Source organism: Dermacentor andersoni, chromosome 3, assembly GCF_023375885.2.
Source record: "Dermacentor andersoni chromosome 3, qqDerAnde1_hic_scaffold, whole genome shotgun sequence".
Classification (NCBI taxonomy): Eukaryota; Metazoa; Arthropoda; class Arachnida; order Ixodida; family Ixodidae; genus Dermacentor; species Dermacentor andersoni.
In genome coordinates, this window is record NC_092816.1 from 159681066 (window position 1) to 159701460 (window position 20395).

Genomic DNA, 20395 nt, shown 5'->3' on the forward strand with positions numbered 1-20395 from the left:
GTTGGCTCCCGCTTCTTTGTCTTCTCGTTTCTCTTGAATTTCCATCTCCCGTCTTCCGCGTATTTGCCCTAATCTCATAAAGAACTTATTGGATCGCATTTTCAAAATATTGCAGAGGGAAGGTATTGACGAGCAAAAGTACAGCATTCTAATCGCTGAGTCGACCAATCTGAATGTCGTCAAGGTCCTCGGCATCGTCATCGCATATTCTTCCCCGTAAAACGGTGAACTCATTTCGACTTTCCTTACCATGCACAAAGTCGAACAGCGCTATGCTCAAGGCATGGCATCAATGCTTTTATAAAGATAGCAGACTAAAAGTTTTAATCCCAAAAACCTTGTTGGCATTAGAGTAGACAATGCAAGCGTCAGTATGAACGTAAATAGTGGCGTCTGCACTCGACTAAGAAATGAAATTTCTCTTCCTGTTATGGCGATAGGCGCCTGCCATTCTCTTAAGCTTGCAGTTTCACATGCGTATACCTTGGCGCGAAATATAGAACTTCTGGTGAGTGAGCCATACCGATGGTTTCCTCAATCCTAAACAAGGAAGCTGGAATGCCAAAGCTTATACCGCAAAACAGACGACGGGGACCCTCCGATTACTCTACAGCTGGCCTGTGACACAAGCTGGTTGTCAAAATACATGTCAGTGAATAGGATACTTCTCCAATAGAATAAACTCATGGGAGTTTTTCAAAAAGCACAGAGAAACAAGAATTGTTCCACAACAACGATACTTTAGCAAATGTACGGTGACCCCCAAAACACATGTTACGTACCGGTGCTGGACTGGGTTTTAGCGGAACTTCAGCGTGAAAGCCAATCCTATCAAGCGGAGAAAGCAAGACCCGATGAAATTTTTCGAAGATCTGATGAATCGTGTGAAGTCGACAGCCGCAAAAGCATCTTTGCCAACTACCCGATAGAACGTGTTAACGGTCAATGTCAACGAGCATCTCGACCCAAATCGGTACATTGGTTAACGTTTTGTAACATGACTCTGAGACCCATGATTGCCACGCCACGATGAGAAGGAAGAGAGGAAAAGCCTTTGGAAGGAAAAGCCTTCGCTCTCGACGTTTCATTGTGGAGCTCTTTCACCCAGTTGCGTCAGCGGCTTACAGAAAACATTCAGTCTTCCTCCCTTCAGTCTCCTTTCTCTAGAGCACGCACTGAAATCAATAGAAGAGCCAATTACGTAATTGGCGTCACATTTTCATTTCGTGAAAGTCGTGTCCGCTTGCGAAAACGCCGTGGATGAATAAACTCGATGGTTTCTGGTCAGAAGTCGGTCCCTACAGGGACGCGCAGGCTGAAAATACCTTCGCTAAGCTGGCCAGGCTCGCCATGACAGTGCTGCTGTTGCCTCTCTTAAACGTTGGAGTAAAACATGCTTTAGCAACATGAGCATTGCGAAGCGCAAGCGTCGTAATTCTCGGACAATGACACACGAAATGCGCTACAAAGCGTGCGGGACTGCCTTCGGAGGCACGAAAAAAATTTCATGAATATAGCTTGCCAAGTGACGTGGTAGGAAAACTGAGCATGATGGCATCGTACACAACGGTAGAGAATCATTACGCAAGCTGTAGATATTATCCAATAATTGTGTGTATAGCAGGACTGATTGTCTTTAAGTACTGCATTAGCTTTCTGATACTTGTACTGCCTGTGCTGCTGCGTACTTAAGCATTTCTAAGCTGGGTCATTGCTATGTTTGTTGAAAATGATAATAGTGCGTATTGTAAGCTTGCTGTTTATTTTGCTGTATATATTGTACTCATATGGTATAATTGTCTTGCTTTTCTCAAGTTCGCAAACAGATTTTTATCACTCGGCTTTGCCATGTTAGGGGTTACCCTTCCGTAATATTGTGCTTTTTGTTCGCCAAGGCGGTTGCTTGTGCGCTTAGAAGTACGCTAAAATCTCTATTGTACGTTATCTGTATCAAAAGCTATTGCAGATTGTTCGGTTCGTTGCAAGTGTTCGATATTATTGAGGTCTGTTCAATCATCTGATGCATGTTGCAATTTATGTGCACGGAAAAGTTGTGCACTCCGTACGAGCTGCGAGGCCTACTTCTACGTCACAGATATGTTTGCCTAGTACGGAAGACTGTATTCTGGTTCGTTCTTCTATTACATTGTATTTTGCTTATCAAAACATGAGGCAGAGAAATATATGTTTTTCATGTTTTTTTTCAGCAAGTCTGTTTTTATGTTTTGCTTAAAGAAATGTCCTTAACGCACGTACTCTGACGAAACTTTTTGCCAGGCGCTTGTGGTATTCCCTTGTGTGCATGTCTATAGTTTTATCCAGTATTTTGTTAATAAGCTCGACGTCCAAAAAGCTTTTAACTGTCTTTATCGTTAATTTGGGGCCGACAGTCTGAAGATGACCTTAGTTTACTAATGTGTGCCTTTTGTTTAAGGTATCTTTTAGCACTGTAACTTTTGTATCTGATGAATCAACGAGACCACTGGCCATCCTCCATGTCACTGTATGGTAGTGTGGTTTGCCAGATGGTAACAAAATACAATATCAAATGCTTATCGTAATCCTACAGAATAAGCACCAAAATTATATATTTTGTTGAAGAAGCCGTCATTATCGACGTGGCAATTTCTTGTTCTTTTTAATTTTCTACAGTTGTATATTCTGCTAAAAATTTCAGTTTCGATTTCATAGGCCTTTTTGCATACGCCCATAAAGTATATGTAGTTCATTTTTTTACATATTTGCGGAGCACTGATCTATTCGCAGCTCGACTTTGGTGAGCGCGCAAACCTTCACGCTATGCGGATACTCTCCTGCCCTAAATTATTGGAATCAAAACGGGAACCCATTTATTATTCGTTCATACATGTGCCGTGTAGTTTCCTGCAAGAATACTTGACTTGAGAGCTGCGTCTAATCTTTGCAGATAAGAGAGCTGCGAATAAACGCATTATACACTCACAATATGCGAAGAAAGCGCTTGAAAAAAAATTCTAATTTCATCTCTTCGTAAACAAATATTTAGCCTCAGTCGTCGCACCGAAGCGCCTACAGGTGAAACAGAAGCCAGCATTGGATACATTTGGTGAAAACTAAATACAACAGTGGAATGCTATACTACATGATACCACGATAGCATGATAGCATTTCCTGTCGGCAATGCTATCATGCTGGTAACGCGCTTGCCGTTCGTTACTGGAAAGTACCGGGCTCGCAGCGTGAAAGTAAGGAAACGCATCAAGGCAGATGCCGCTTATCGTAGTGTGGCAGAAAGGGCACTCCAAAGAGTGTACGGGAGGCCTCGCTTGGGCTCATTCGGCTGGTGGCACAAAACAGCGTGCGTAGAGCATCGCAGCTTAAATGTGAGGAGCAAATGTTGTTGGGCCACTCAAAGCTCCCAGAATTAAAAACTTTAAAACTTGTAAAATACGAGGGAAAGAAAAATTTCAACATACAAGAACAGCAAATAAAGATACGCGAGCGTGACAATCTCCCAACGGCCACCAGCAATGATTCTGCAAGTCATAATCTTGAATCCAAACCGACCGATTCTCCTGATGCAAAGAACGAAAAGAGCACATGGGGCGACGCCTCAAATGTCGCCCAACATGGCGAGTAGCCGATTGTCCAGTGCACAATTAAATCTCCTTTCGAGAGGTCTAACTTGTACGCCGTCCTCAATAATGAATGAGTTACAATTCTTCCAAGAATTGGATGACTTCGCGAGAAAGTTAAGCCCAAGGGAGTACTTCTGTGATTGTACTACTGTAGACGGGAGCCCTGATGAGCCACCTGGACTCTCAATTGAATAGAATGCTTGCTGTTGAATGGCGGAAGGGCCAGGTATGGCCAAAAAGCGCAATGCCCATAATAATAAGTTCGTAGTGTAGTTATGAGTTATGTGCAGCTGATGTGAAGTGGCTGTAAAGGGGCCTTAAAAATCGATGTGTAATAATATTTATGGCTGTGAGAAATGACGTGTATTATGAGCAATAAGATGCATTGCGAAAGAATGAGACGATATCGAAAAATTGTCAGATGATAAATTGGCGAGAGCAATACTGCCTCGTTAGAGCCCTTGAGACAAAAGGGCCTGGAGGCATGTGCTATACAATAGTACTATCGCAGCGGCATGGGCTGAAGAGAGGCACCACTACGAATATATGGAATTAATAACATGTAGGGCAACAGAATCCAAGACACCGAGGACTCGATTGCTGGTAAAAAGCGGTTCTTTAAGCCCTATACATTGCTGCGCGAAGTGGGATACAATAGCGGTATGCCAGAGAAAAATATTTCTTTCTCTCAGCTTCGGCTTCCCGAGACTCCAGTAGGACGTAGAGGACGGTCGGTCTCTCTCCGCATCCATCATAGCTTCTAGGTTCATTTCCAGTAAGTAGAAAATTATGGGTCCCAAATGTGTGTCCTATTCTGAGACGACAGAATAGGACATCTGTTCGCCGTGATTTTGTTACGGAGCGCCAAAAACCTAACTGTGGCTTTATAAAGTGCAGTTTATTATTTATTTCTGCGTCCCACATGCATTGCCAGTAGTTTCGCAGTTTCTTTCGTAAAAAAGGCTTCAGATCTGTGACAGGGACAGCAGCTGTAGGAATATCAGCTAGTGATGTGAACGATGCGGCCATTTTGTCAGCTATTTCATTACCCTCCATGCCTCTATGGCCAGGTACCCAGCATATTACATGTCTATGTGACAAATAAATGGTGGATAAGAGTGAGTAAAGCTAAATAAAGCAGGATTTGTAGGCTTTTGTAAAGAAATGAACGCGTTTACAAGACTTAACGAGTCTGTGAATATTATTGCTCTATCAACTTTTCATTTCATTGTATGTTTTACTGCAGCCAGTACCGCATAGGCTTCTGCACTGAAGATACTTGCTAGGCGGTTCAATACCACACATTTAGGAAAAGAGGGACCAACAGCTGCATAAGATACGCCAGAATGTGATTTTGACGCGTCTATGTAGAATTCAGAGCAGCTGTACTTCGATTGATGTTCATGAAAATGCATACCCATTTCGAAATCAGGCGCGTGCTTTATGACTTTTACAAAGAATACATCACATTCTATTACCTGCCACTCCTAGGGCGGTAGTAGCTTAGCTGGAGGCATTAAGCGATGTTCGGGAATTGGGACGCCCATTTCTTCGCTAAGGTCTCTTACACGCAGTGACAAAAGTAGTTTCATGGAGGGTCTATTACGAAAAAGTGTTCCCCACGTCAAATCATTAACTATTGTGAAACACGAATGTTCCGTATAAGAGCGTACTTCGAGAAAATAGGTGGAGCTTATGCATGTTCCGGAAGATGTAGTGACCACTCATCTGACTCTACGTATTGGCTTTCAACAGGGCTTGTTCTAAATGCGCCACTAGCCAGATGGATACCCAGATGGTGGGCTGGGTCTAGAATCTTTAGCGCGCTCGTGGTGGCAGTGTGATATACCGCGCCACCGTAGTCTAATCCTCATCAAATGAAGCTCCTCTAAAGATTCAATGAACACTTTCTGTCACTACCCATGTTGTGTGGGATAGGATTTTAGGTTAATTGTTTTTAGACATTTTTCTTCAAAATATTTTGTGTGCGGAATGAAATTAAACCTACAGTCAAGTATAACACCTAGGAATTTGTGTTCTTTGTTCACCGGTATTTGTTGTCCACATGTTTCGGCAGCATGATCTGCAGCAGGCCATTTCTTCCTGGTGAATTGAACGCAAGAACTTTTGTTGGAGCTCCATTCGAACCCGTTTTCGTCTGCCCTATTAGAAACTTTGCTGAAGCACTGTTGCGCTTGTCTCTCACAGACTGTTATGTTGCAAGCTTTGAAACCTACTTCTATGTCGTCTATGTAGACGCAAAAAAAATTGATGCTGGCGATGCTTAACAAAGCGTGTTCGTTTTAATGACAAAGAGCGTGCAACTCAGTAGGCCTCCATGGGGTATCCCAGTTTCCTATATAAATGCGCGCGACTGTGAATTACCTATTTTCACCCGGAATGTACGGTCATGTAGGTAGCTCTCTATAATGTTTAACACTGTGCCGCGGATGTCCAGCGACGATAGGTCGCGCAGGATTCAGTAGCACCATGTTGTATCGTACGCCTTTTCCATGTCTAGAAACACGGATAAGAAGGATTGTTTATGCACGAAGGCTTCGCAAATGTTCGCGTCGATGCGAACTACATGGTCGCTTCTAGATCGTCCTACTCTATAACCGCACTCATATGGATCAAGAAATTTATTTAATTTATCGAACTGTAAACGTCGATGGTTTATCATTTCTTCAAAAAGCTTGCATACACAACTTGTGAGGGCCATTGGGCGGTAACTTGTTACTAATGTGGGGTCTTTGCCATGTTTCGGAATCGGAATGACAAGGGCTTCTTTCCATGCGGTAGGGAGGTACCCCGCCACCCATATAGCATTCAAAAGCGCTAGCAGAGTAATTTGAGTATCACTGGGGAGGCGTGTAATCATGTCGTACATGATGCTATCAGGTCCAGGTGCAGAGCTCTGACACGGTGTCAGGGAGGCTGTCAACTCGGCAATGTTAAAATGCGTGTTAAAGTCTCCATTCACTGTCGAAAGCCTTGTGTTCTGCTACTTCTTTGTGTTTCAGGAATGCATTGGTATAATGATCAACTGGAAACGCAGTGAAAGTGTTCGCCAAGGGCGCCAGCTCTATTTTCCAAGCGGTTCGCTTTATCGTTCACTAGGGGCAATGGATGAATTTCTTGTCTCTTTATACTTTTCAGCCTGCCCCATACTTTGGCTTTTTGAGTATACGAATTTACACCTGAGACAAACCTCTGCCAGCTCGTCCTCTTTGCCTGTCGTCGCGTCCTTGTTCCCTGTGATTTAAACTGTTTAAATTCTATTAGAATTTCCGCTGTACCACTTTCATGTAGTTTGCCCCAAGCTTTATTTTCCCTCTTCCCTACCTTTCTACAATCGTCATTCCACCAGGGGACCCGTCTTTTGAATGAAGTGCTTCTTGTTTGAGGAAGGAACTTTTCAGCGGCGTCAATGATAAAAGCGGCAAAGTATGAAACAGCCGGATCTATACTAAGATTATCTATAAGATCCCGTGATATGTGGGTGGATTCCCAAAAGCGTTCCCAGTCAGCTGACGCCAGTTTCCAAGGAGGGAAGCGTGGAGGGAAGTCATGTTTGTTTACGAAGTTCAGCGTTACTGGGAAGTGATCACTTGCGAATGGATTTTTAATTACACAAAATTTAAGCTCAGGGAAGCTAGGAGCGGAGCCGATCGCAGGTCCATTGACGAGTATGAGGTATGATGTGGATTATAATACGTTGGTTCTTTCATAATAAAGAGGTACGCACCCGAGGTTAAAAGGTTATTTTCAATGAGTCGACCTCTCCCGTCGTATCGTGAGTCTCCCCACAACGTGTTATGAGTGTTAAAACCTCCCACGAGTATAAGGCTCAGGAAGCTGATCAATGAGATTATAAAAGGCTGTCTTTTCGAGATGATGGCCCAGGGGTATATAAATGATACATACACTGACCAACTTATTAAAAACTTGGAGGACGCTTGGAGTACCCCGTTACACCGCCCGCACATTCGCTCGGCATGCTCTTGAGCCAGACGCAGCGTTCGGCACGGCATCGAAACGTGCGCCTGAGCAAGCGGAACATACCAAAGAACTCGGTGTCTCGGAGGGAGAAACGATCTACGCGAACCAAACGTTGTGATCGGCACGGAGAGCTGGGCCGCGACGCGCCATGAAGGCGGACGCGATCATGGGGCTGACGCCTCGATGGAATCGTCCTCTATCTCGCTTGGGAGCACCGCGCAGACGCATGACTCCTCGGAAGCAGCTCGGTACACATCGCAGGGGACGCTTTCTCATCAGACGCGCTACGGCGCAGCGATCACGTCAGAGGCGTCCCGCATCGGTCGCTACACCTAGGAATCGCGCTGAGAGCGGAAAGAGGAGCCGCGTTGCCTAAACAGGAGGGTTCGAGTGATGCACGCTGGAAGTTAAAAGGAGAGAGAACGAAAAAACTTACAAAACGCAAGGGTATTGGGGAATCCTCGCACCGGTCTCCGCACGGCCCGAAAGGCAGAAGCGGGCGAGTGGCGCGCCACGTGTCGGAGCAGCACCGCACAATACGAGGAGGACGTCTTCTGTGTTTGCCGCAAGATGGCTCTGGGTGTGCGCAGAGCGCAGAAGAAATGTAGCGGAAACTTACTTCGCTACTCGTGTAACTGCGACTTCTTTAATTTACATGCTCATAATTACCGATATACACCGCAGTATAAGCTTCTACGGACCGTTTCTAAGGCAACACCGTATTCACTAGAGGCGCTTTTATCCCGCTTTAGTTCATCGAACTCGTGGCTCAGTAGAATAAAGAAAAAAAAAGAACACGTGGCTCAGTGGTAGCGTCTCAGACTCCGGAGACCCTGGTTCGATTCCTAAGAAGCCCATCTTTGCCTACTCAGTGCGTCGGGGTCGGCAACCGTCTGAAGCCGTTGTGTCGCTGCCCCCTCACGCGTTACATCGGCAAAGGTGTTCTTAGGCAGGTATCAAACCCGCTTGCGTGCCTCCTTCAATGATATGTTCTCTTTTAATTTGATTGTCACTTTTTTCCAAGGAAGGACATGACCGTGAGTATGCAGCGTGCTCGCCATCACAGTCAAACAGTGGTGAAAGCTTTCATATGCTTCATAGAGGTGCTCGTTAGCGCTGCATTTCGCACAAGTCTGACGCCCTCGGCAGTTCTGTGAACTGTCGCCGAATCGCTAGCACTTGAACCGTCGTAAAGGATTCTTTACGGTAAAGGAGTAAAGGTCTCTCTCTGATTTTCACAAACCCTGTCTCGATAGTGTCGGATAGGTTGCGTCAGCCAAATGTAAATATTAGGCGCTTGGTACCAACTTCTTTTCCGTTACGCCTTATCCTAATCGTTTTGACATTGATCACGTTCTGATCATTCCAACCGTATAGAAGTTCGCCTTCAGACAATTCTAACAGATCAGCATCGGAGGCAACGCCGTGGGTAGTATTCATTGTGCGGTGGGGGGTCACTTTTAGTGCAACACCCCCAAAAGATACAAGTTTGGACAGTTTTTCATGTTTCTGTTCGCGGTGCTCTAGGAGAAGATCACCATTAGCAATTTTGATGCTTAGGTCGACCTCTATGTCTTTCCTATCAATAAACTCTATTCATTCATGTATCCCGGACCGAAAACTTCCGCTGGAGATTTCAAGACAACGAAGGGTGAGATCATTCTTACCGTCTTCTCAGGCTAATCAGAGTGGATTACATGAAAGCGGGGAAAGTTCTGTGTACGATTGCCAAGAGTGCGCATCTTTGGTGCGCACTCGTTTCTGAGGGGGATCAGGAAGTGGGGGAGAAAGAAGTTTCCATGAAAACACATAAATATTTGGCAGCAGCGCCGACCGCCCACCACGGAACCCAACGGGGAGACGCGGCAGAGCTACCATGCAAGTCTGCATAACGCCAGAGGTACGTTGTCGCTATAACCAAATATGGTGTACCCTAGGCAGGATTGCCAGCAAGGTTAAGCCTTGCCGCCAAGAAGAAAGGAAGTAAATGGAAAAGAGAAAAAGACACGAAAGGCCAGAAAGTGGGAGACAGACAGGAAGACTGGAGGTGCCATCTATGTAAAGCAGAGGCCAAAGACGTTTGTTGCCTCTGAAGGGGCCCTTAAAGGTCCAAACGCCCAGCATCGGCTCAACCACCAGGATCCCCCCTTCCCCAGACACGGCTAAGCCGCGCACGGCTACACGCGGGAGGGTCAAACCCTCATGTGTTCTGGTGCGTGGTGTCGCTGCACACCAAGCGCATGCTTGCGCAGATGCCCCTGCGGTGCCTGGTCTATCCGATAAATCATGGACACTTGGTGAGGTACGCGTTAAATACTTGGATATATACATTTGCATGGTTCAAAAAGAAATTATAAAATAATGCCAGAGGCACCGTCCTGTCCACAGTAACCGCTCAAGAGAGAACTAGAAGGCGCTGCGAACTCTGAGTGAGGATAAAACAATTGTCATTTTAAGCCAGCGGACAAAGGTGGCGCAGTGGTGCTACTTGACCGGAGTCTTTACATAGCCGAAAGTTTCCGTCAGTTGGCCAACTCCAATTTTCACACAGAACTCCCAAGTAACCTCACAAAGTAATTTGAAAGAGACATAAAGGGCGCCCTCACCACTCTGCTCAAGGCAGAGAAGATAACCGATGCGACGTTCAAAGCCTTTATAACGCGAAACTCTGGCCCCGGCCGTTTGCACTTACTACCCCAAATACCCAAAAGAAACAATCGTGGCCGCCCTGTCGTTTCCAACAATGGAACAGCGAGCGAGAAAATATCCAGTTTATTGACATTCTCATCAAGGACATTCCATGTTCATTCTCCTCGTACATCAACGAAACAAATCACTTCCTTCTGGAGGTTTCAAAGCTGGCGGTACCGCCGAGGAGTTACAATTTGGCCGGAACATACGCACGCGCCCTTTCTCTATCTTTCTCTCTCGCACGCGCACACATATAGTACGCACGCACAGAAATCCATGCGCACCCAAACAAGGGCCGATTTGATCGCACGCATGCATGCTGAAGCACGAACGCACACGTTCGCACACTTACACATTGACACGCGTCCACGCATGCACCTCAAGCACGCAAGAGCACGCGCACATGGAATAATGCGCGTGCACACGCACACGCAAATTCACGCATGCGCACACGCATACCGTGGTTCGCGCACATGGGAATACAAAATACCGAGGCACTCGCGCCTGCGCACATACACACAACATATACACACACACATACACAACCATACAAATGCACGCTTCAGACGTGCGCACGCATAATATATATAGATAGATATATCTTTCCTGGCTGCCTCTAAAAGACCGGCGCGTGCAGACAGACTGCATACACTCCCCCTACCATTGTTGTTCCAACGGCATCTGTAATGAATCGCTCTACGCTTTAAATTAAGCGCTTCTTCAAATCAATGTGCCCTCTGGCGGGAGGGTGCGGAAATCTTTCCACCGGTCCTGTGACTTGACCGCCCATACATGACTAAAACACTGCTTGAACGCACCACTGATGCTAGAAGGAACTACCCTCTCGAAATAGTAGGTTGAAGCTTTTTGATCGTCGGCCGATATTTTGAAATATAAATTTTCTTATAATTTTCCCTGTTCAGTCACATATGCTCATTGCGCGAAGTTGCGAAGAGAAATGCCCAGAATTGTTCACCACTACAACACTTAGAGCACTGACTTTTTTAACGGCTTAATTGTGCAATATATTCCTCGTTCCTGCTTCTTTTCGGTTGAACATTTCCTTTGACAATTTTCAATATTTATTCAGTCTACGCGCCTTTCCGTCACCCCATTCTAAAGACATACGGGTATGGGCCGCAACAGCGGAACATAACTATCACAATATTTCTCTTCAGGCCATGCGTCATTCAAGCTACGAGCAAGCCAGTGGCATGTGGTGTGTTTCGCGTCCAAGCGTTGGCGTGGCGCCACCATGGAAACACACATTTCACTTTTCAAACAACTAAAAATAATGAGACGTCGCTTTGAGTTTCTAAATTTACAAAATAAGTGAGTAATATTCAAAGGATCATGTAACATTAGTAAGTGAACATTTTTTGTTATCAGTGGAGTTACCACTAGAATACAGGGGGCGCTAGCGTCGCCTGCGAGAACCGACCCCATTGGTTCCTTGCGAATCTCACGAGCTTGTTTCGAACTATACCAGAAGAAGAAGAAGCAGGGTAACGGCATTTCGGATTGCACATCCTGGACTCTGCGATTTGCGAACACAGCAAGCAAATCAGAGATGCTTCCGAGCTCTCAGCATCAAGTAGATGAAAGCAAGAGGAGGCGTCGTGCTCGAAGAAACTGCGCGAGCTCGAATGGACGCGAATCTTCTCGGAGCTCCAATTCCTCTGGCAAGCTTGAAGGGACCCGCCACTGCCCGAGCTATCCCAATCAAAGAGCTCCCGCGGACGCCCCGTTGGATTCAGCTCTACCGAGAGGCGCGACCAGCGCCACCGGATCGGTCGCTGAAATTCCCGCAAACGAACTGCCTAAAAGTAAGCGAAGACTGTCGTTTTACGACGCCGTCCAAACCACTACACCCAACATCACCGCACCTCAGGAACAACAGGACGGTAGCACTGAACATGGCACGCGCAATCGGGGCATCGTTTCTACGACGGAAGCACCTTTTTCAGTAGAACCAGGAACCACCGATGGGCGTCCAACAAAAGCTCGAGCAGTCGCCGAAGCCGATGGCCAGCCTCCTCCAAGAGAACGCCACACCTCGCAGCTGACACAGGCACTAGAGTCTGCTGCCGGCGCTCGGTCGATCACAGCCGATGCGGCATCTTCCACATCGAAGGAAGCAGCCGAGACAACCCTGACGGCCGAAATCCGCAGTGCAAAGGTACCGCCTGGTACGGTTAAGGCGAGGACACGCTCCGGCTCTACCGTCACTCTGGCGGAGCCCATCGACGCGTCCTCGAGAAGCGGACACTCAGGAAAGTCGTCGACGCAAGACTCAGGGTCCCAGCGCGAACCTTCGTTCTCGCCCTTGATTCAAGGTCTCAAGAAATTGACCAGAGAACTCATTGCAGAGCAGCGGGCCAGGCGTCGAGGAAGCAAATCTTCGATCTGGGACTCGGAACACGTGAGCGAGCTGTTTCTTTTCCGCGTTCACGCCGTAATGCACAGGCTCAGCTGTCAGCGTGCGACCTCTGGCAATCGAAAAGGTGTCACATATAGTCGTTGCAATGTGCGACATATAATGGGTGTCGCTGATTTACGAATCCTGGGCTGTATTTTTCAAAGCGGAGCTTTTTTCTGCCTCTTCTCACGACTTCTCGTGCGCTGCTGCTGTGATCATCTTGCCGCGCGTGCCGCTGGGTTTCATGCAACGCTACCAGATGGCACTAGCCTCCGCGCATGTCTAGGGAACCTACATGAAAACTTTGTTTTAGGGTGATGACAGCCTTTGTAAAGGCACTTACCGCCACCAGCTAGATCAGGGGGTTATGCTTTCCGACAACTTATAAGGTGTGGGAAGCAAAATCGCGAAAAAGAAGCCCATCGGAGGACGTTTCGTGCAACCTTTGAGGACGTGAATTAACTTATACAGCGAAGCTGTTAACGGCTACTTTCCCCACTACCGTGTCCGCGCGTAGAAAAAAAAAGCCCCACAATAGGGCAATGCAGGGCCTACCGGCGGCGGAGATGACTCAGACGTTAAGAATCAACGAAGTATGTCGGTATTGCTACAGCTCCCTACATAACCCGATGCCTTGTCTCGCCGTCACGTCCATTTTTTTTCTTTGTAAAGCGAAGCTTTCTTTCCCTGTTCTCGCGATTTTCCGGGCGTTGCTGTGATGGTCTTGGCGTGTCTGCCGCTGGGTTTCTTGCAACACTAACAAATGGCGCTCGCCTCCGCGAATCCCGAGTGGCACCGCTGCGGCAGCGTTGAACAGTTTGTGCGTATGGCACGTGCTGTGCTTGCTTTCCTGAGCGACAGAAATGCAGGTCCTGAGCTGTGGAGGTCGCGTGCTGTGCTCTGATAGTGTAAACATTACAATCGTTTATAGCCTGAAGAGAGCCCTCGGAGCTGGCGTCTTAAGCGTCTCGACAGCATGCTCGCCAATAATGCAGAAGGAGCAAGTAAACACGCGCCAGCAAAATGGCTCCAAAGCATGCACTCAGCTTCGAGGACATCCATGCCCGAAAGAATGGTCACGCGTATCAGGAGCGTCTTCGCTACGCAGCGAAACGTGGTGCAGACACTGAATCTATGCATAGAATGCATACATGCAATTATATCGTTTCAATTACGCGCAGCTCTATAATACCATTTGACACTTCTGCAACGATGCGATGTGCCATGTGAAACAATGATAATGATCAGTCTTCTCAGGAATTATATACAATGACGCGCAAAAACGTATCAAGCAAACACGTCTCCCTGTGTATTTTGTGGAATACGCAGACAAACAGCAGCGGCGCACGCAGGGTAACGTGCAACATCAACTCACCACTCTGGTACTGAAGAACTTACGCACTCGCCGCCAACATCACCACTAATTATCGTCAATCAAAGCAATGCCGTGTAATGCCCTCGGGCCCTAAGGGTAATGAAATAAATAAATAAATAAATAAATAAATAAATAAATAAATAAATAAATGACATACAATGCTTTGCTTACATCGATTACCACAGTGTACGGGATCCGTCGATGTACTTTCTTTGAGGCATGTATGCACGGAAGGACGACCGAAAATGTTTTCGAGCATGGCAATCGCGAGACAGCCTAATTTTATTGAGACTTTGCTCCATACTGTGGAACTTCAGCGGCCGCTGTCATAATTGCGTGGACTTGTGTACCGACTGCTCCAGCGGGGCTCGCTGTAACGAAATGTCGTTTTTTTTTTTCTCAATCCGGTGCCTAAAAATACCTCCGAGTGAGGATGCTTGTGTGAATAGCACCACAGCGCGTGCTACGCACTACCTGGAAGTGCTCGAAGTTGGGAGTGCATAATCAAGCACGTCGTGCCAAACTATAACGGCTGAAACCACAGCTTTGGTGCTACTACACCTAAATCTCAACCCCAGTCTCCATTATGTCACCGCGAACAGCACAGCTACTTCTGGTTTACTGACCCGACAGCTGAGTCGAGCAAACACTGGCTGTAAGCATACGACAAGCAGAGGCTCAGCGCTAAGACCACGGTTCGCTGGCTCGTACCAGAAATCGCTGGCGAAATACCGCTGCCGCATGCAAGGACTGAAATTCCTGCCTATAGATCCTTGCACGACAAGCTCTATCCGCTTTACCATAGCGCACTCAATTCTGCCACACGGGAGCCGTATAGCGAGATAAAAATGGCAAGTAGTGTGAACGCTTATGCCTGGTTTTCATTAGTAACCTCGCCAGTGTATTTTACACTATAACACATGCTTTGGTTCCTCAGAAAAAGCATGAAAATGTACATAATGAAAGGTGAGATCAATCACTGGCCTGCGCCATTATCAATGTTTCTAGGATTACGTTCATGCCCCAACGGCGGCTGCGGAATATTCACGTAAAGAAAGCAAAAATAAATTGAAAAGCGCATGTGCCTTCTTTCTGGTAACATAACGCGCCGTCACTTTTTCTCAGCACGTAATTTTGGTATCGGAAATTGAGTGAGATATTTCTTTCGTGCTTCATTTTACAGGGGCAGCGTGGTTCACGGATAGTGGTCAGAGTAGCAGGGGTACGTATCACAAAGCAGCAAATCCTCCTCATGGCCATGTTAATTTTCATAGTGACAACCGTGACAGCCGCCGTCGTCATCCTGTTCAGACGAGAGCAAGAAACTGCTTCGACAAAGCCGTACTGCAAAACCAAGGATTGCCTCGATCACGCCTGGCGCCTTTCCGATAAACTAAACAGCAGCCTCGATCCATGCCAAAACTTCGGGGCTTACGTCTGTTCCGCTTGGTCCCCACCAAAGGGGTACCTTGAGCACTCTAACTCACCCATGGATGACGTACGGAAATCTTGGTTCCCACGGTTCCAAAATATTCTTAGAGAAGGCGCCAAGGTAATTCGGGTTGGCCAAAAGCCGCTAGTCATGTACGCAACATGCATGGGCGACAGTAAACAATACGGCTCGAACGTGGATATCTTCTGGAAGTTCCTAAACGAGTGTAGACTATCGTGGCCGGAAGAGCCAGAGTCAAGTGACACCAGCGCCCTCGATGTACTGATAACACTCGCGTTCAAGTGGCAGGTTTCACTCTTCTTTCAATTGAGACTACTGCGCTTGGGACCCGCACCGAATTGGCGTTTGACTTTAGATCCAGGCCCACTTATACCGCTAATGTACCAGCATCATCTCACGATCAAAAATACCGGCGAATACGCCAAGTACTGGGCTGCGTTCTTCTACATCCTCAAGGGAAGCTATGACAAGGACGCGACGATAAACCAGACGCTCATAGAGACAACCATGGTGTTGGAAGGCGACGTCTTTAGAAGACTCCTATTCGCCATGCGTCCACTTGCAGTCCAACAACTACTGGTGCCAATCGCCAAGATTAGATTTTACACTCCGCCTCTGGACTCGAAGCAGTGGCTACGGGCATTAAAGCAATTAGAGCTTCAGCCTGAGATGGAATCCAACGACCACGTTCTCATAGCCGACAAAAACTTCTTCCAGACCATGGCGGCCGTGATGGTCTCGTACACGGACACCCAGCTGCTGTCCCTGATTGCGTGGTCTTGCGTGCAGCTCCTGGCACCGGCAGTGGATTTGCAGCTGCTGAAGTACCGGTACGACCAAGGCGTCATACTTTACCGGCCATACTTCTGCGAACGTTTTGTCGAGACCGCCTACCGACTCCTGGTGGTTGCTCTCACCTCAGTGTCCGGTTTCTCAAGACAGGAACGCGCCGTCATCTCTGCAAACTTCGACCACCTGGTTGCAACCGCAAGCGCTTTGGTCAACGCCACAGACTGGCTGGATGCCGAGAACCGACAACTTGCCGCCGTGAAGCTGGCTTCGACACGCCTGCAGCTGTGGCCCCCAGAGCATTTTCTGCAGAACGAGGCACTCGACCGCATGTACGCGGCTTTTCCGAGCGCCGTATTGCCATTTGCAGAATATTGGATCCAGTCGAGTCGGTCTGCCGCTGATACGTACCATACGAGTGCCAATATCGACGTCTTGAGCTACGCGGTCAACTACGAACTGCCGTACCTCTTATACGATGCTGCAAGTGGCGCAGTGAAGGTAGCTGTGGGTGCAATTACTCCGCCCCTGTACTACTCTGACGGAACCAAAGCTATGTTCTACGGAGGACTCGGATTCTCCATGGCGCTGAATCTCGTCGCATCCATGGACAAACATGGACTGCGCTGGCGCCCAAACGGCACTTTCGGCGACTCCTTTTTGTCCCAGTAAGCTTCTTTAGCCTAGTTTTGTGAACGTAATGATTTTCACTTTTACATGGCAGGTTATTCCAGAACAACACAGATAGACTACTTTCCTAATATGATAGACATATTCAACCCGTTATTTTTGCTACTTCGCCAACTTACAGCTTATGGTGATGCGCCATCGTTGGCCATGACACGGTTGTTTGAACTAAACTAGCCTTTGTAGGTAATTGTGCGAAGAAATTTCTAGAATGAGTCAGGAGATCCTTTTGCCTGTAATAATAGACGGATGTTCGCGTATATTGATAATCGAACTGGAAGAGCTAGTTTCTGAACAGATATATGACTCAAGAACATTCATATCGCGATATGCTCTCAAGTACGCCCGACTGCATTTTGAAATAGCTAGGATATGTTTACAGAGTGAAGCCACTCAAACACTATACGAACTTCACGTTGTAGAAGTTAACTGAAAGCGCATCGCTGCGTCCACAATATTCAAAACTGGATGATTTCTACCAGAATTTTTTCCGCTAAACGGATGCGAAAGTGCTTACTTAATAATCACAATGGCAATCTAAAATGTCCTGCCTTACTTAGTGCGTTATTAACGCCGCACCTCCGTTTTGTTATAAGTATCAAAGATTACAGTACTCTTCTTTACAGCGCCGCTTCTCGAGCCTTCGAAGACCGGGACAGCTGCCTGGCGACTGCAGAGGAGGCTCCCGTCGCCGACTCCCCCACCTACCAGACCCGACCCGGCTCCAGGACCAGCGTCTTTCCCGAGATTCCCGCGCTCGAAGTGGCCTACGCAGCGTACAGGCGTTCCATCAGCGAAAGCGGCGACGACAGTCCGCAGGGTATTTCCCGGAATCTCTCGGGCGATCAGGTGTTCTTCATGACTTTGTGCTACATGACGTGCAGCCTTCCCGGAGCCGTGGGTCCGCACACGGTCGACTGCAACAAAGCTGTGAGCAATTCGGAGGCATTCGCGCAGGCTTTTCAATGCCCCTACGGATCAAAAATGAATCCCAAGAAGAAGTGTACATTCTTCACCCGATAAGTGGGGGCTGGAAAGGACCCAAATCATGCGCGATGTTTACCACGCCACAAGTGTGAACGTACACAATATGTTTATCAGCGTCAGACAATACACCTGTTGCCTGGACCTTGCAATGCCTTGAATTGTGGTCGCCGTCTTTTGCAAAGCGATGGCGCTCTTTGCATGAGGGCGTCAGCAGTGCAACGGGCACTTCGGCTACGTGCCTTGTTCTGGCGTACGACGCACTCTAAAATACTGACGTGTTTTGTTTGGACGTTTCATAGTGGGCGCGCAATACAAGACGCGTCTTTTGTACGTTTCTGGCGCTTTTTTTGTTTTTACTTTCTTCTTATTGCCAGGTCTTCAGCTCTCTGACTTCTCTTGTACTTAAACATTTTACGTTTACTTTGCAACAATGTGCCCATCTGGGTGTCTCAGACGTCGAAAATCATTGACGTCATGTACCGCGTTTGCGGGGTGTTTGTACTTTTGTTTAATTTTTGTTTGCGAAACCGGATTCATGAACGTGTTTTGGAAGACAATGACCAATGTATTTCTGGGCTGTGCTTAAAAGGAAATTTTTTTTTTCATCAAGATTTTCTTGGTAATTCGCGGCTGCCTAGCGTGTGTTTTCTATGCCCGTCTGGCCTGCACCATTGAATATTCTGCAGTTGGCTGAAGTGCACCTGGTGCACAATTACGGAAGGCTTGAAACAAGCTAATATTTGACAGGTTTGAACATCTTCCCCAGCCAAATAATTCCTATCATTTCTCTTCTAACTGCCGCGCACAGAGTTCAGTGAATAAAACCCTGCTTTTGTCGAATTCTCTGGCAGCTCGACTGCTGTTCTGGCAGCGCTCGTTAGCGGTTCTCGAGACGTATGAAAACAAACTGCACAGAAAGCGCAACGTTCTGTTGTCGTGCCAACTTATCCAATGTATTAAACGTTCGATAGTTAACACGTTGCGCATTGATGTAGAGTTCGCGCCCGAGTGATGAATAAATTTCAAAGGTGAGGATTATTTCTTACATTCATGCCAGTTACTGACCGTGTTGATGGTCAGCAAGGTGGAACGTGAGTAAAACCACGTGAAAAGCGCACCGTGTACCGCACGTTATATTTTATAATGTGATTAGCTTTCTTTGCCTACTTTGGTCGTGTTAGCCTCTCTATCTATCTATCTATCTATCTATCTATCTATCTATCTATCTATCTATCTATCTATCTATCTATCTATCTATCTATCTATCTATCTATCTATCTATCTATCTATCTATCCATCTATCCAGCTAGCTAGCCTTTTTTGTCGACCCAGTGCCCTACGGTGCCTACCTGCTTGAACCGCTAGGTAAATCCTGGTGGTCAATGCCACCGTGGTCGGTCCATCGTCTCAATTCAAGCTTCGTGGCCTTACTGTTCTCATACTGTCGTCGTCACACCTTCTACGCCGTGTTATACCGTTTAACATTGAAGTGGAATTCGTGCCCGAGTGAAGACCAAATTTCAAAGCAGAGGATAATTTGATGCCTTCGTGCCATTTACTGATGGTGTTGATGGTAAATAAGGTGGAAAGGGAGTAAAACCAATATAAAAGCACAACGTTTGGCGCACCTTATTATACATATTATTCGCGATTAGCTTTCTTTTCTTACTTCAGTCGTTTTCAGCCTATCTATATATCTATCTATCTCCGTCGTGATCGGTCTATCGCCGTCATTCCACATTCGTGATCTTACTCTCGTCATGCCACCGTCGTCACAACTTCTATGTCTAAGTATGTGGTCGTGGTTGTGATGCCGTCCAGGTCGTTACATTGCGGTCAGTCCTGCTTTGTCAGCCGGCCCCTGTCATGCCGTCGTTTTCACGCCGTCGTCGTCATACAGTCGGCGTGTATTCGCTGTCACAGCGCCGCCCTGATGCCGTAAAGGCCGTTCCATTGTCGTCATTGCAGTTTATTCATCTAATTCTCATCATGCAGGCGTTATGATGTCGTCGTCACGTCATCGTCACCACGTAGTCGTCGTCATGCCAGTGTCCTGCCGTCGTCGTCACGCGGTCGCTGTGCTATCGCAATCGCTTCCGTAACGTCCTCCCATTGTCATCATGCCATCCTCGTCATAACGCCTCAATCGTTCCACTGACGTCGATATTTCATTGTCATTCTATTGTAATCATACTGTCGTGAATCAATCGCAATTACGCCGCCATTGCCACATAGTCATCTTCAGACAGTCACTCAGGCATCCCTCGTAAGGCAGTCCCTATCCCGCGCCCGTTATCATATACTTGTCACGTCATCATCGTGGCGTCTTCGTCGTCATACAGGTTTCATACAGTTTGTCGTCGCGCCGTCATCCG

General features: G+C 47.1%; 1 protein-coding gene across 1 annotated transcript; it reads left to right on the forward strand.

Annotated features, from left to right (window-relative positions):
- Positions 1-15935: 15935 nt before the first annotated feature.
- On the forward strand, positions 15936-18056 carry LOC126524215 (neprilysin-4-like). Its single transcript, XM_050172551.1, has 2 exons — positions 15936-17014; positions 17660-18056. Exons 1-2 carry the CDS (start codon positions 15936-15938, stop codon positions 18054-18056), a joined length of 1476 nt encoding a protein of 491 aa, XP_050028508.1.
- Positions 18057-20395: the final 2339 nt, after the last annotated feature.

What these genes read in the sequence shown, in the direction of transcription:
- LOC126524215 (XM_050172551.1), top strand. Translation starts at nt 15,936, where the DNA reads ATGTACCAGCATCATCTCACGATCAAAAATACCGGCGAATACGCCAAG. An exon ending in GGCGACTCCTTTTTGTCCCA is followed by an intron (nt 17,015 to 17,659) that starts GTAAGCTTCTTT and finishes TCTTCTTTACAG; the next exon opens with CGCCGCTTCTCGAGCCTTCG.